The sequence below is a fragment of the Phyllostomus discolor genome, chromosome 9, assembly GCF_004126475.2.
Source record: "Phyllostomus discolor isolate MPI-MPIP mPhyDis1 chromosome 9, mPhyDis1.pri.v3, whole genome shotgun sequence".
Taxonomy (NCBI): Eukaryota; Metazoa; Chordata; class Mammalia; order Chiroptera; family Phyllostomidae; genus Phyllostomus; species Phyllostomus discolor.
In genome coordinates, this window is record NC_040911.2 from 87,095,168 (window position 1) to 87,111,489 (window position 16,322).

At 55.9% G+C, this 16,322-nt stretch overlaps 1 protein-coding gene across 2 annotated transcripts in view; it reads right to left on the bottom strand.

Annotated features, from left to right (window-relative positions):
• Nucleotides 1-6,862: 6,862 nt before the first annotated feature.
• Nucleotides 6,863-16,322, bottom strand: part of LOC114506643 (ubiquinol-cytochrome-c reductase complex assembly factor 1) — a 99,570-nt gene continuing 90,110 nt past the window's right edge. The window contains exons 9-11 of one of the 2 annotated variants that reach the window (XR_004899383.1): nt 13,234-13,347; nt 9,384-9,954; nt 6,863-6,873 (exon numbers count right to left, since the gene is read on the bottom strand). Coding sequence is in view for 1 of the 2 variants with exons in the window: in XM_028524430.2 (XP_028380231.1) it covers nt 9,820-9,954; nt 13,234-13,347 (249 nt within the window). In the remaining variant the exon portion in view is untranslated. Of the gene's footprint in view, nt 6,874-8,446; nt 9,955-13,233; nt 13,348-16,322 lie in introns of those variants that run through there. The other variant, XM_028524430.2, reaches the window with a different exon arrangement.

Consider the following 16,322-nt stretch of genomic DNA (forward strand, 5'->3'; position numbering starts at 1 on the left):
CCTTCCAACCCTGACCTTTCTTCAGAGGCCCCCTGGAGGTTGTATTGTGACCCAGCTCAGGGGCACACACACGTGTACACACAAACACTAGGGCAGATAAACGACTCAGGACGCCGAGATAGAGACAAACACACAAGCACAGCAGGCCGACCGACAGACTGAGAGTTGACAAGACACACGTAGACTGCAGAGTGACGTGTGCACACCGCACACTTGTCCACGTGTAAACAGACCCAAACACCCACTGGGAGACCGGCCGTAGCCCCAGACGTCCCGTGACGGGTGTGTTGTAAGCCTCGGTGCCCCTGCACACAGGCGCTAAAGGAGAGCTGAAGGGAGTGTCACCCAGAACTGCGAAGAGCATGGCCTGTCTGCCCCCATCGAGGCCCTCCTGTGTTCCCATGTGGCCCTGCCACTCTCCGCCTCCACAGCTGTGGCACTCAGTCACCCATCCCACCCCCAGCCCAGCACTGAGCCCATCTTCCGAGGGTCTAGAGCAGTGGCTCTCACCCCGTAGTCCCCAAGAATAGCCAGGATGTGTGAAATGCAGGTCCCTAGGCCCCAGCCAGCTGAGATTCTGTTCCAGAAGGTCTGGGTAGGCTCTCTGGAGCTTGCCTTTGTAGCAAACGACATGGTGCATCTGGGGCAGGGTGCTGAGGCCCCCCCACAACAAATGCTCTTCCAGATGGCTGCATTTCGAACACCCTCAACTCCAGGGAAGCTCTTGGCCTGCTGGGGACCAGACCGCAACCTTCCTCCCCGCCTCAGGAGCTGAGTATTAGATGGTTAGTGAGAAAAGGTGTTTCAGAGAATGGGGGGGGGGGGCGGGCGCGCAGAAAACGAACTACAAAGTCAGAAGGCAAACAGGGCTGGCAGGTTTCTTATCTCCACTCCTAAGGGCCAGAGTCCCAGAGTCCTCGGAAGCACGGGTGGGAGGTTTTGTTCTGGAGCAGGGGCGCAGAAGACGGCAGTGGGCTGAGGTGGCAGGCCAGGCAGAGGCGGTCCCAACGGTGCAGTGCCGGCACGAGGGACCACCTCTCTGTGGAGGGACACCGTCCAGTGAGGATGGCCAGGAGGCCCGACGCCATGTCTCCTGACCCTGTTTAGCACCGACTGCAATTGGTGTATCTGGTCTGTGATCCAGTCCGAGCACACGTTCTTTCACATCCACGGAGTTTCGCACAGGGCCCCACACGTGAACAGGGGTGGGGGCAGGGCCCCTGCATCGACCTGAGCCCTGGGATCAAAGACGAATGGGGCTGGGCTCTGTCTTCAAGGAGTCTAGACGTGGAAAGGGTAACAAGGCGGGGAAAGACACAGGCCCAGAGACGAAATGCTGGAACACTATCTCAGAGGCAGGAGCAGAAACTGGGACACCAGGAACTCCAAGGAGACCCTCCCCTGGGGGTGGGGAGGCCATGTGAGGGGCAGGAGGCTGAGTAAGCAAGGCCAGACTGTGGGCAGGTGATGAGCTCCGGGGCAGCCAGGTGGCAGGGCCTTCATTAGCGCCTTGTCCCCAGGTGTGTTTAGGGGGAGACCCAGGGCCTTGTCTGCGTGGGAGGGGCGCTGCCAGGAGGGGAGGCAGCTGCGGCTCTGGGCTGCTGAGTTTCTGTGTTTATCTCTCAGCACCATCCGTCTACCTGACGGTATGTATTTTTAAAAATTATTTTTAATTGTGGTAAAATGCCCGTAACATATAGTTTACATCTTAACCACTTACAGTTCAGTGGCGTTAAGTACACTCACACTGTTGTGCAACCATCACCGCCCTCGGTCTCCAGAGCTCTCGTTATCCTGGGGAACTGAAACCCTGGACCCTGAAACGATAATTCCCCACCTCCCCTCCTCCCCAGACCCTGGCAAGCACCACTCTACTTTCGGTCTCTATGAACTTGACTGCTCTAGCTGCCTCACGTCAGTGGAATCATGCAGAATTTGTCATTTTGTGGCTGGCTTATTCCACTTAGCATCACGTCCTTAAGGTCAGTCCCTGTTGTGGCCTGTGTCAGAATTTCCTTCTTTTTGCCCTGGCTGGTGTGGCTTAGTGGATTGAGCGCTAGCCTGCAAACCAAAAGGGTTCGATTCCCAGTCAGGGCACATGGCTGGGTTGCGGGCCAGGTCCCCAGAGCAGGTATGTGAGAGGAAACCAATCAACGTGTCTCTCACAAACATCGACGTTTCTCTCCCTCTCTTCCCCTTGCTCTAAACATAAAATCTTTTAAAAAAAAAATCTCGTTCCTTTTGAGGGCTGAATAATATTCCACTGTGTGCATATACCACATTGTTCATCCATTCACCCACTGATGGACACTGGGTTGTTTCTGCCCCTTGACCATTGGGAATAATGCTGCTTGAACTTGGGTGCATGAATTTGGCTCTATATTTTTGTGTTTCCTCTATGTCCACGTTTGTATTATATTCCATTTTTTCTTAGTAAAAGCCACTGAATATTGGCAATTGTGTAAGGTTCAACTCAACGTACATGCCTCCCCCTATGCAGAAACGTACCTGTGCGTGTGTACGTCCGTGCACGTACTACAGTGTTTGTGCGTCTGCCTGGCTGTCTTTAACCCTCTACCTGCATGTCAGCGAGTGTGTCTTCACCTGCGTGTGCATCTGTGAGTACACACTCAGGTGTGCAGAGTCCGTTTGTGTCGGCGCAGATCTGTTTATGTGCATGAGTGCCTGTGCGGCTGTGGTCTTGGGCCCTAACCCTGGTACGAGGGAGCTCAGCTAAGGGCAGGGTTGGGAAGGCTGAGTCAAGGGACCCCGGCCTCCTGTTAATGAAAGCGTGTACATCAAACCATATCCCCCCGGGGCTGCAGGGCTGGCAGCCCCTCCCTCTGGGCTGAGTGGGTAAAGGGCAACAGGAGAGGAGACAGGCAGACCCTGGCCATGGGCCTGGCCTAGGGGTGGGGGCCAGGGAGATGGGAGCCATGCAGATAGCTAAGCCCAGACCCTGCCTACAGTGTGCTGGGCACAGGCCCCTTAATAACAGTTATTAAGAGGAAGGTAAAAAAAATATCTTCCTGTCCAGGAGGTGTGTCAGGCGCCTGCCTGGCATCGTTCTGCCATCCTGGGGGACATTTAGCCTTGTCTCTAACAAGCTGAGTGGCGCCTGGTGGGGGGAGCAGAGGCTGGGCTGCAGGCCTCCAGGTGCGGGCTGCCCTGGGGCCACACTGCCACACACCTTCAACGTGGCACCTCTGGGTCAGGGGAGATAAGACTCCTGGGGAGAAGCAGCCAGGGCCAGGAGGGAAGCCAGAGTGTGCCCAGCTCCCCAGAGTCAAAGCACATCGACGGCAGACCCAGAGACACAGGGCCTAGTGGCAAGGACTCCCACTGGCTGGCTCAAGCCGGGTGTTCGAGGATGAGAAGGGTTTTGACACGTGCAGAGCGACAAGCAGGCTGTTCCAGGCCCAAGGACTAGGGGGGCAGGGGCACGGCCGTGGAGGGAGGTGGGGGCGGTTGTAGGCGGGAAGGACTGTCAGAAGGGCCGCCTGGGCGTACTCGGAAGAGGGCCTTGCTGAAGTGCCTCCTCTCACCGTGGAGACGACAGCACGGAGGCTGGCACGAGTCCCAGAGTGGCGGCACTGTGGGGTAGCCTAGGAGGCGGTCCCCAGGGGAGAGGGAGCGGCAAGAAGCGCCAGACTCCCATTCACAGCCCCGGCAGGCAGGCGCGCTGTCCTTGCGTGCCGTGCCGCAGAGGCTGGCCCTGGCACTTCCTGAGCTGGGCGGTCACAGCGCCCAGTGCGGTGGCTGGATCTGTGAACTGGGACCAGCACCACCTCTCTCCCCAGGTCGTCGTGAGGGATAAACGGGCTACTCTGTGTCATGTGACTGACCGAGAGGAGCAGCGGCGCAGTGCGTGCCGGTTCCGGAGCTCTTGCGGCCACGAGGGCAGGGGCTCGGCCAAGACAAAGGTTGCGGTGACCGAGTGCCTCCCAGTCAAGCTGGGGCCCCTTCTGGCCCAAAGAGGCCTGGAGAGTGACCGAGGCTCCGGCCTTGTCCATGGAGTGCGGCTCTCGGACCCGGAGTGTCATCCCAGGCCACAGGAGGCAAGGTCCTCTCTCCACTTCGCACACAGACCAGTATGTGCACCTTCCTGGGCACTCGGGACCCTGAGGCATGAGAACGGTGGCAGCAGGTGGCAGCTTCCCCTCACATCCTTCCCTGCACCCCCTCCATCCCATCCCATTCAGTGGTGGGCCATTCGGCCTCCTCTCCTCCCCCTCCCCCGCCCTCCCGGTCCACCCGATCCGCCCTGCGTGCACCTAGTGCCCACTTCAGGCCAGCGGGGCGGTTCCAAGGTGAGTAAGACTCCGTCTCTGCCCTGAAGGAACTCACTTTAGTGGGGAAGGCAGACTCATAAATAACTCTAAGCCACAGATTAGGCCGAGGTATAAACCAGGTGCGTGGGTGTGGAGCTCATGACCCATCCTGGGACCTTAGAGGAACCACGTCCCCACAGCCCACCCCTACCAGGGCGACAGCCCTGTGGCAGGCTCTTTCCCAGGTGGCAACCGGGAACTGCAGGGGCTGTTTTGGCCCACAGGGAGGGGACGAGGGAAGGAGCAAGCCGGCACAGGCCCCTGGGTCTGGTTCCTGACTGAAACCTCCAGGGAGTTGCTCAGGGCCTCAGCTGCCAGCTGTGCAGCAGGAGGGCTGGCCTGCGGGCCTCCAGGCCCCTCAGGGCGCTCACACTGTATTCCGTCACTCCTTGAGGTTACAGGTCAGTCAGTCAGTGTGTGGAGACGTCCTTCCTGGAAATGCCCCAGTCAGGACCTCCAGGACCTTTTCTTCCCACAATAGCAGGAGGGGTCCTTGACCGGGGTGGGGTCTGGTCCTAGGCTGGCCAGCATGGCTCAAGGGAAGCCACCTGGAAACCCGGAAAAACTTGTGAAGGGTAAGTTAACACCCCACCAGGGGTTTGTGGGTGGAGGACTACGGCCAGGGGCCCCGGCCAAACCCTGTGCGGGGGTGGGGGGGGGCAGTCAAGGCACAGTGGGACGCAGTACGGACAAGGCGCTTAGACGCAGGCAGTACCATGGCGAGTACAGGAGGAGAGTCTGAACACTTTGGGACTGCCCAGCTCTCTGCCCACGAAGTGGCCAGGTGCCCTTCCCTCCCACCTCACCCAAATGGCAGAACAACCAGATTCTCTGGGCATCTAGACCAGCACGAGCTGCCCCTGCCTTCCCAGCCCCCGCCTCTGGAACCCCTGGTCCCCCATCCGTCCTCCAACTCCTGGTCTCAGGCAATGGTTCCCTCCTCCCCTGCAAAGCCCAGCCCCTGTTCTCAAGGCCTGGCTTCCACTTCCAGAGGGAAATAATACTAACACTAATATTACTACTAATAAAAAATAATAATAAATACCGCCTAATGTTTATGAGAAGTTTCCTTCCACTCAGTACTTCGCAGTTCCCCAGACTCCTCCCCTCCCCGCCCACACCTGCGGCATCACCCTGTGCTGAGGCCTTTGTTTTCGCCCTGCTCTCCTGACTCCTGCCCAGGTTTTCTCCACTTCTTCTCGGCTGGGCACCTCCCAAGACACCTCAGCTGCTGCCACATCCTCTGCAATCTGTATCCTCTCAAAATTCCTGCGCCTGAAATAGTCTCAAGCCCTCACGCTCGCCTGCTTACTCCCTGCAGCACTCAGCACTGAGAGCCTCCTCCTGGGAGCTCTCACCTCCCCTGGCCTCCCCCCCCCTCCCCCGCCTTCGCTCCGTACCCTCCCCCCTGTGCCAGGTCCTGCTCTTCCTGCCACCCACCCCTGCCCTCCGCGGTCCCCTGTCTGTCCTCTGCCCTTCACCTCTGGGAGCCCACCAGGCTTCAGGATTTCAAGTGTCCCTTCCATACCCGGCGAAGCCAGTCCCCCGCCCGTCCTAATAACCGTCCTGAGGTCCACCCCTGCCCCATCCCCTTGCCCTCCCTGGGGATCTGTATTGTCTAAAGCAGCGATGTTCAACCTTTTTCATCGCATGGCACAAATAACTAATCACTAAAATTCTGCGGCACACAATATGTTGTATTTTTTGCCCATCTGACAAAAGAAATAGGTATACTTTTGATTCATTCACACTGGACGGCTCCTGTTGTGTTGGCCGCTGTCATTTTTTGCTTGCCGGTCTAAGGGAAAAGGGGTCAGTGCCCGACGAGCCAGGCACTGCGTGTCTTCAAGACTCCCGTGGCGCACCAGCCTGCTGCACCAACATGCCGCAGCCCACGGTGGAGAATAGCTGGGCGGACTCCCCCACCGGACCGACCCCCGTGCAGGCACAGCGGAGGTGCACCGACAGTGATGGGTCGGCTCGGAAGAGGTGGACAGTCAACGCTGCCACAGGGCCTCCTGGCGGCAGTCGGTGGTTTCTCTTCAGTGGCCCTGGTTCCCCATGGCGCGGTGGGGGCATTGACCCCCCCCCCCCCCCCCCCCCCCCCCCCCCCCGTCTATCTCCTAGGGCACTGCAGGGCACACTTGGGGAAAAGAGGATTCTTCTCTTCAAGCTCCCCTCACCCGCCAGACAGCGCCGCCTCCCAGCTCCCAGGAGCGCTCTCTGGTTTGTCACAGCCTTTCCCTCACAGAGCTGCCACTGAGGGCTGCATGAGAAAGCAGGTGACCGTACCAAGCAGTGTCTGGCACAGAACAGAAGTGCAAACTATATTGGCTGAATTGTGGCCTGGGCCTGAATCTTAGCTTGATGGGAGAATAGCAACTGCTTATGATTTTCTAATTTCTAGGTAAAATTCAATCTTAAGGGTACTATTATTCACTACATTGCTCAGTATTTCCCACGCAGAACCCCTGGAAGACATTCTTCTTCTCTGAAGAGTCAGGGAAACACTCGTTTCTTCTGACGAGGAAGTGCGCTTCCGCTCACGTGACGGCGGGACCTACAGAACGCGAAGGCCTTCCCGCTTCCGCCTTCGGCTGCCAGGACGCTCGGAGCAGCTCAGACCCTGATGCAGACTTCCTCCCCGACCCATGACCTATGAGGCAGGGAGATGGGGGAGAGCGAGGGCCCTGCGGGTGGCAGGCGTCCACCCTGGGCGACCCACGGGCCGAGTCCCCTCGCTCATGTGGAGGGACAAGGACTACGAGGACAATACCTAGTTACAGGGCTGCTGTGAATGATGCGTTACAAACACTTCACACGTCACCCAAAAAGTCACATGAAAAGTTGGTATTAGCAGCCGAGGTTAAAATGATCACGTTAGGAAACAGGATTATTTTCCTTCTCCTGCCTACCAGTACTTGTGTCTTATCTTCTAAACTTTGTTTTGCAACTTTACTATAACCGTGTCTCTTAATTTTCTGTGGTCCTTTCTGGAAGTACACAGAGGGCAAATAAATGACGAAAGTATTCCTAGAGGCCAGTCTCCCCGAGGACAGGAAATCCTGTCCCTCGCTCGCTTTGTATAGTAACAATGTGCAACAGGAAAACCCTGGGCCACACACGGCACACTCCAGGTCCTCGTACGGAACTGTGAGAACGTGCTGAACTCTAGGTCAGACTGAGAGAACGGTCCAGAAAGGGGCTTTTGGGGGGCTCGTCATGATAACGATTGGTGAGTTAGTCGCTCATTCCTTCTTTCATTTATCTAAGCTTACACCTGTCGATGCCCACCACAAGGCAGGCACCCTGCTGGGCGCTGGAGAAACAAAGGCCAGGACCCCAACACAGGCAGGGCCCACTCTGAAGGAGCTCGCAGCAGGATGGAGGGTGGGCGTGTAAAAGCAGCTTCCCCAGAGGACGCTGCTGGCATGGACAGGAGAAGGGGTGTTTGACAACACGTGGGACTTCTTCCCTAAGGAGGGAATCCAGGTAGAGGAAACACACAGGGTGGTTTCTCCCGTAACCCCGAGCGGTTCAGTTGGTTCAGGAAAGAAATGGGTCAGAGACTCACAGATACGAGCACAAGTCACACGCAGAAGAGCCTTGCTGCTTCTGAGGGGCCTGGATTTTATCTTGAAGGGGGGGGGGGGGGCGGGGCGGGTTTGCGGTCAGTGAGAGGCCGATGGCCAGAAGGTGAGGGCTTGGGGACATCACAGACGTGACTGATCTGGCCCTCTGACGCGCGGCATCGTACACAGGTGGCGCAGGGTGTGTGATGAGTACTCGTGAGGACAGGACGTGACCCCGAGGCTGGGACCATCTCCTGCTGGAGGCATTCACACAGGGCCCATGTGGACACAGGCCAACCGGGAAGTCGAGACAGGGAGTCAAGTTCTGGACCAGGGCTGGACCATGGGACCTTCCAAGTTCCTTCCAAATCAGGGATTCCGTGATTCTAAAGCAAGCCCAGTAGCTGAACTGGGATCTGGGACTGAGGAGCTGCCGTGGGCAGCAAATGGGTTAAGGCCCAAATAACTTTTATATATGAATTAATGTGTAGAGTTGGGAGCCAAAATCTGTTCCATTAATTTTTCCATCCATTCCAGGAGCAGTTAGGTATACACAGTAAAGTTTATTTTGGTGCACGGTATACTTCACTCCATTAAAAATAAATTAATCAGCAAATTCCTGCCTGGCTCGGCTCTGGCTTGTGTAAACAGTGCCCAGCTGTAATGAGCGACAAGGTGTTACTATCTCACACACACAGAGGAGGCTTCACTCTAGAGCTCCGCTCACGACAAAAGCATCTTAAATAAACGCAGAGAAGGCGGTTTGATTTGTAATGTTTTCACAGAAGTGGGATATACCTCACCCATATAGAGTTTCTTTATATGACTCATTTTATAGCAAGTTAAATGAAGGAAGTTTGATGGGGGAAGGAGGGGCAGTATGGTTCCCCGCCCCCTTTCTGCAATTTAAAGAAAGTCCCCCAAGAGATGACCCACACTCAGAGGGAGGAGGGGACTGGCCCGCGAGCGCTCAGACCAAGGTGACTCTGCAGCACACGCTCCGGGAGTCGGGAAGGGCACAGAGAGCCGGGCACAGGGCCGGGTCCTGCGATGGTACAACAAAGCCAGGAAGAACGTCTCCTCTTCTCCCCAATGGCTCACATGAGGGGGAACGAGGCAGTAAAGACAGCATGTTCCTCACCTGGCTCGTTGGAGGGTGACAAAGGAACCTTTGTTCTCAAGGCCCCTGTCCAAATGAGTTGGGGTGTGATAAGCCCTCAGCCAGCAGAGGCCTCTGGGGTCCCCGGGCACTAGGCCCGGTGGGCTGCGGCCCGGCCAGCACGGTGACCCTCCGTGAACTGGAGGCACAAGCAGCAGCAGGGACCCTCCCGACCCTCTCTCCCTGCCCCTGTCTCTGAGCTGTGGGGTTCTCCTCGGCTTATAGCAACCCTGCCTCAGGTAAGTTTCTGAAAGATTCTGGAATAAAGAAGAATCATGGGAGAGTTAATTCTGTGTCTTTTAATGGCCAACGCAACCCCACAGCTCTAAGCCAGGGGACGGAGCACGGTTACCCGTCCTGACGCAGCAGCATCACGAACTGCTCCTAGGCCGCGGTGGGCCCTTGGTGGGGGTGTCCCCTGTCCAACACAGCCCGTCTCTGCTGCAGCCTCTGGGAAAAGCTGTCAATCACAAGGCGGCTGGAGGGGCTGTGGGGAATGTGTGCTGGGGAGCTCCTGCTCGGGGCTTCTCTTGAGGGGGGGCACACCCGGTATGCAGCTTCTCCCAGCTGCATATCCTACCAGATCAGAGTCCTGGGTATGCTAGAGGAAAACCAACACAAACGGGGCAAGGTATTTGACAGATGCTGTTCATAGGTCAGTGCAGGCCACTTTCTGCAGGGTCCTGGGCCAAAGAGGCACCTCGCTCCTGGTCGTTCTTCAAAGCCAGCCAGCCAGCTGCTCAGAGGGACCAGCTCATCAGAGACCCTCGTCATTATAAATCGGGGAACGGGGCTTCAGGACGCTCTGAGGATCCTTCTCCACTAGAGGGCGCCAGCTCACCTCCCCTGTCAGGAGCAGATCCTCACCGTTCATGGAGTCCAGGTACTGAATCTGCAGGGGTGGGCAGGAAACAGAGGAAAGGTTCAGGGCAGGATAGACAAGAGATAGCATAAGGAACCAGCTTTGCAAAGGAGAGGAGCGGGGCATGAGGGCACTCTGACCAGGCCATCTCTCAGGCCAGGATGGTCTCTGATCTCCCGGATCAGTTTACGTAAAGAGGTTTGGAGAAACAAACCACCAGGAAGGGTAGGGAACTCCCCATCACACACCCGAACAGACACACAGACACACAAGCTCCAGCTTTCTGGACTGAAAGGACTTTCTAGGGAGGATGGGTCAGGGAGACGAGCCCTGAGGGTAGGGGTGTGTGTCCGTTCAGAGCAGCAGTGAATGGTACCCGAGGTGAGTCAGTTCCCTTCTCTGAGGATCCAGCTCCCCTGCCTGAGAAAGGAGATAGGAATGCGCACCTCACAGGACTTACGGCAAGATCAAAGGACAGAATGTACACTGCCGGTCACTGGGACTTCCTTTCTTTTAAAAACTATGTCTGCCTCCACTGTTTTCCAGTGGGCCCTTGCCCCACAGCTAGTTGGCCTTAACTCCGGTCAGTGGGCTCCAGCGTCATCCCTCAAGGACGGCTGGGGGAGTTTATCCCCGCCCCCGCCCCCAGCTCTGAGGTGGGTGGGGCACCTGCGATGGAGAACAGGAATGGCTGCAGGGGAGATGCAGTAGGGAGAGAAGAAGGTGATCTAAGGAGCAGCTGAGGGAGTCTCAGGAGAGCAAGGCCACCCCTGGGAGGATTCCCCAGGCTGTTGCTAATGAGAGCAAAGAATGAGAAATGCTTTCAAGTGGCTGGGCGAAAACTAGGGTGAGAGCAGGAGTCAGCATGAGACTTAGAAAGACGAGACTCCATCTGGGGTAAGAAGGCAACTCGGGGGGTAAAGGAGGGGCAGGAGTCCAGAGGCCCCATGTTATTTATGCCTTGGATCAGGGGTCCCAGCCTCCGGGCCGCAGATGGGCACTGCTCAGGGCCTGTTAGGAACCGGGCTGCACAGCAGCAGCTGAGCTTGAATATAATGTGCGTGAATCATTCCCAAACTATCCCCCCACCCTGGTCCATGGAAAAACTGTCTTCCACGAACCTGGTCCCTGGCGAAAAATAAGGTTGGGGACCGCTGCCTTGGACCATCTCCCTCTTCCAAGGATCCTTCACTTCCGTTGTTTCCCCTCAGCCTGCTGACCTTCGAACTGAACCTGTCTCTCACATTGCCTCAGGTCTAAATTTCTGCATGCCCTGCTGTCCCCAGGGCAAGGAGATCAACTGACCCCCAAATCCACTCCTCTTTCCGAAGACTCCATTTCTCCCCCTAAGGCCACCCTATGCCCATCTCCTGGGGAGAAAATCTCAACACACCCTGACTGGCTCTCGGGGCGGTCTACCATGCCAACGAGCTCCGCGGTGCAGGACCAGAGTCTGCTCAGACCCCAGCTTCCCGGTCTCCCCAGTCCCCTCGGTCAGACTTAGTCTCTCCTCTCTGTGTCCCTCCCCGCATCACATCACAGACTGACTTCTTCCAGGGGCAGCCTCATGCCTGATTGATTTCCTCACCAAACCAGGAGCCGCCTCCTTGAGGGCGGGACTAAGATTCATTAACCTCTACTTTCTGAACAGAGTGCCTGGCACAGCAGGTACTCAAAACGGTTGGTGACAGAGCTGGGTCCTCATCAAAGCTCCATGCTTCCCTAAGAGCCCCATCACTGGAATATGGGACTACTTTTTAAAAGAAGATTTATTAATTTTTAGAGAGAGGAAGGGAATGAAAAGAGAGGGAGAGAAACATCAATATTTGTGAGAGATGCATCTACTGGTTGCCTCTTGCACATCTCCAACTGGGGACCTGGCCTGCAAACCCAGGCGTGTGGTCTGACTGGGAATCTAACCAGCAACCTTATGGTTTGCAGGCCAGCACTCAATCCACTGAGCCATACCAGCTAGGGCAAATGTGGGACTTCTTATAGGGGCATTAGTATATCAGCCCCTTCCTTTAGGACCCTGAGAGGTCCCAGCTATGCCCTTGCCATGGCCCCTGGCAGAAGCCCACCACAGCAGATGGAAAAGTTGGGCTGGTCTTTCAGAAAACATAGCATTTGCTTTGCCAATTTGCTTACTCCTGGCTGAGGGCGAGCCCAGTGAACAGTGTGAGTCTCAGAATTCTCTGTGGGTGGGGCCCTCTGGCCACAGTGCCTTCTCTCTGGCTCTGGCAGATTTGAAGAACGCTCACACAGAAGTTCTGGCTTTGGGGGCTCTCTACCCTTTGGGTCTGAAAAGCCTCAGCATGCAGCCTTTCCAGAAATCAACAAACAAGATGGTCCTGTTGGCTGTCTTCTCCTCAAGAGCTGGGGCCTGGCCTTCCATTTTCTGGCTGTTGGAGGCTTGCAGGCCACAGACACAGGTGAACAAGAGAATTACTGTGGGGCGAGGCCCCTCCAGCTCCAGGGGCTGGGCCCAGGAAGCAAAGGTGTGACTCATGGGACAGGCTGAGCCGATGAGCTGTCTGGAGCAGCTGAGGCCTCTGGCTGCTCCGTGAATCACCAGCTCAGGGTTGCAGGCCAGTTGTGCGGGCCGACTCACTGGGAGACCCTGGAAGGTCCTCTACGTTCCTCTTCCCTGCTACTCAGCTCACTAGTCTATACAGTAAGGGTTTCCCATCAATACAGGACCAGGGGACAGAGAGATCAAGGAGTGAATTCTCCATGGAGCGTTCTCCTGGAAACTTGGGTGTCAGGGAGCCCTGGAGAGTCAGGACAGTGAGGACTGAAGTCGGGGGACCCCACCTGACTATGCAAACTAGGGAGAGGCTTGAGGGGTATCTGTAGAATGCCATCTGGAGCCCAGCCCTACCAGAAATCAGGAGCAGGAAACACAAATCCTGGGGCTCCAAGTGGGTACAGAAGGAGGGCTACAGTGGGTGGCTGCACTGTACCCCATGCCCATACTTTATAGGGCTGTGTGTGCCAGGGTCTGGCACAGCATTTGGGGTGCAGAAAATAATAAAATATGCAATGAATGAATGACGAAGTTTCTGAAAGCAGGAGACTACTTGGTGGCTTTTCTCCTATTCCCGTCCCCAACGCCTGGCCTAGCTCACGGTGGACACACGGAAAGTGCTCTTCATCGGTGCCCACTGCTGACGAGATTTGGTCGCAATTCCCTCAGGCTGGCTTCTGGGAGCTCAGCCTCTCACGGTGCTCTGGCCGTCCAGCCTCAACAGGCCTCAGGAAGGGCCTGCTCTCCATGAGACTCTGGAGGGGGCGGGAACGGCCGCTCACCTGTTTCCTCACGTATTCCACCAACAGTTCGAGCTGCCGAGGGTCTTCACATTTCTGGTTGAAGAACATCCTCCAGAGGGCGGCAGCCAGCCCGTGATCATCTGAAAGGAGGCCCTGCAACACAGAGTACAACGACCGGTCTTCTGGGGGGAATGGGAGAGTCCCGGGGCAGAAGCTGAGGATATTGTGAATACGCTGGTAACCACAGAACAGGCTCCGAAGGACACTACAGACACTATGAGAAATGGGGGAGCTACACAGCAGAGCTGGAAGAGGTCTTCAGAGAGTGTCTGGCCCAAACTCCTCATTTTCACACAGAGGAGAAACACGGAAACCAGAGGGCTGGGTGACTGGCTAAGGTTGATGCAGAGATGGGGCCCATGTCTGGCTGACCCTCCCAAGCCACAGCTCCCTCGACTCAGCACTGGTTCCGCTGCTGTCCACAGGCACAGGCTCAGAACAGTTCAGGGTGTATATTTTTTCCCCAAGAACAGAGGTGGGCGTGGATTGCACCTTCTCACCTGGACCAAGGGCACATACCTGCAAGGCAGCTGGCCCTTTGGGGAAGGAAACTAGGCACCTCGGCCTCAATGCCACCCAGCTCTAGACCTGCCATGGCTGGCCCAGCCTCTCGCCAAGCAGGGAAACAGGCAGTCCGCCAGGATTGCCACAGAGGGACCGCACAGAGCCTGTGTGCATATGTGCCGGACACTGTCTCTCCCAGCACAGAGGAGACCTCTGTTGGGGAGTCCAAATATCACAGAGGCTAATCAGCAGCTGGGACACGGACCAGGACCATTTTCTAGCCTGGATTTCTAAGGGAGGGTGGGGGAGGGTCTTGCTTCCTGGGGTAAGGGTGACTGAAGGGAAGGGCCCTGAGAGGCTGCCCTGTCCAGGTGCCAAGGCAGCATGTGGAACCAGACGAAGTGCTGACCAGGAGTCAGAAAGCTGGATCGAGTCCTAGCTCTGCTTCTGCCAGGCTCAGAGATGGCAGGCAATTCACTAAACCTGAGTCTCCAACTTCTCAACTATGAAACAGAGATGAAAATGCTTGCCCTCCTCACAGCATCCTTGAATTATAAACATAAGCCGTAAAGATGTTTTGTTAAGTGTAATATGTCGCATACAAAGATTAGGAGCTTGCGCTGGCAGGCACTGTGGACAGCGGGTGAAACAGTGGGATCTGGGGATCAGACCACTTGAGTTCAAATGGCAGCTCTGTCACTTGATGGCTGTGCGGCCTTTGGAAAGCTACTAGCCCTTCCTGAGCCTCAGTTTCTCGCTGGCTAAACAAGCCAGTGATACCCATCCCACAGAGTTGTGAGGATTAAGAGATCATGGCTGTGACACCCTGGCTGGTGTGGCTCTGTGTTGAGCACCAGCCTGCCCTAGTTAGGGGTGCGTGAAAGGCAACTAATTGATGTTTCTCTCATACATGGATGTTTCTCTCCCTCTCTTTCTCCCTCCCTTTGCCTCTCTCTAAAAAATAAATAAAATCTTTAAAATGAGAGAGAGAGAGAGAGAGATTATGGCCAAGAAAGACCCTGTACATGGCAAATCATTACACAAAGACCCAAGACCATGTATCTGACATATGTTGTGGGCTGACCCTCCAGGGCACTGCAGTATGAGGTCTGGCTTCAGGTCTGCTGCCAGGAAAAGCCATGTCCAGAAATAGTCTGCCTATTCCAAATGCCCCTGCTAAACACCCCTACAATCCCACCACTTGAGACCATCCTGGCACAATGGCTGAATCAGGAAAACCAGCTTCTTCCAGTAGATGGGGACAGGCGCCAAGGACAAGCTCAGGCACATCACCCTTTTCCAAGCCACTTGCTAACACAACAGCCTGCCTGTGTCTGAAGTGCCCTGGGCACATGCCGGAGTGCTGCTGGCAGCGGCCCACCGGCGCTATGCGGGAAGGAGCAGGAGTGCGAGCGGGTGCTATGAGGACTTCGAAAATGAGCACAGAGCACCAGGCGGCAAACTCCTGGGAGCCACGGCCCGCTGCAGACAGGCGGCCTCGGCGGTGGCTGAGGTGGCTGGGAAGGGGCAAACCCATAATCAGTTCCTGGATTGTGAAAAGGAAAAGGATGTCTCAAGACTCAGATCAAAAGGGGTAACAGCTTGACTACTCCGAGTTCCTTCTCACACCTGGCTCCTAATGACCATGGATGCCAAGAACAGATACGATTGTCCCCATTTGAAAGAAAAGTACGCTGAGGCCTAGAGGTTATCTAGCTAACTGGTGGTAGAACTAGAACCAGAATGCACTGGTGAGGTCAGGGGCCAGCGCTAGCTCTAGCTCCAGTTAGGAAGCACTACCTGGCACACAGTGGAAGTGCAATAAATGGTTAAATAAGTCTACAGACCCAGCGTCAGCCTTCGTTCCCCCACGCTGCTTAGCAAGTCAGCAGAACAAATGGGAGACCGGTCTGTGGGAGTATAAAGGTCAGACCCAGGAAGCAGGGAGAAAGGGTGCCCTGGGAGCACATATTAGGTTGCGCAGCGATCTTCCCACCATCTACTAGGGTGCCCACTTGCTTTCTCTCCGACAGAAAAAAGGAAAAAGGCATCCTTCAGGAAACGAAGACACCCAGGTCTAGGGTAACCGAGAGGAAGCTAAAAGGGACTGTCCTGGCACCGGAGGGCTCTGGTGATAACTAAGGGTTTAGAGTAGCAGAGTCTCACTCAGTGAAGACTGATTTGACCCCACGATATGCTTGGCATGGTGCCAGGAACACAGCCAGAGCGATATGGTCCCAGCTCACAGGCCACCTGCGATTTAGTCGAAGGGACACAGCTAATGCACATCAAACAGGCTTAAACCCCGGAGAATGAGCGAACGCTGACCTGTACAGGGAGACTCTGCAGTGCAAATACTCTGTTCATGGCTGGCTCCCCATCCTGGAGTCTTAGCTTCTATAACTGTTCAGAGACCTTCCCACACTAAGCACATTCCCGTTATTCTCTACCACGGTACTCTGTTTGTAATTAGATACTTGTTTGCTGCTTGTCTTCTCATTGGAAGGTAATGGGGAGACAGTAAATAAGCAGGGAAGAACAAGACCATGTTTGTTTTTTATTCG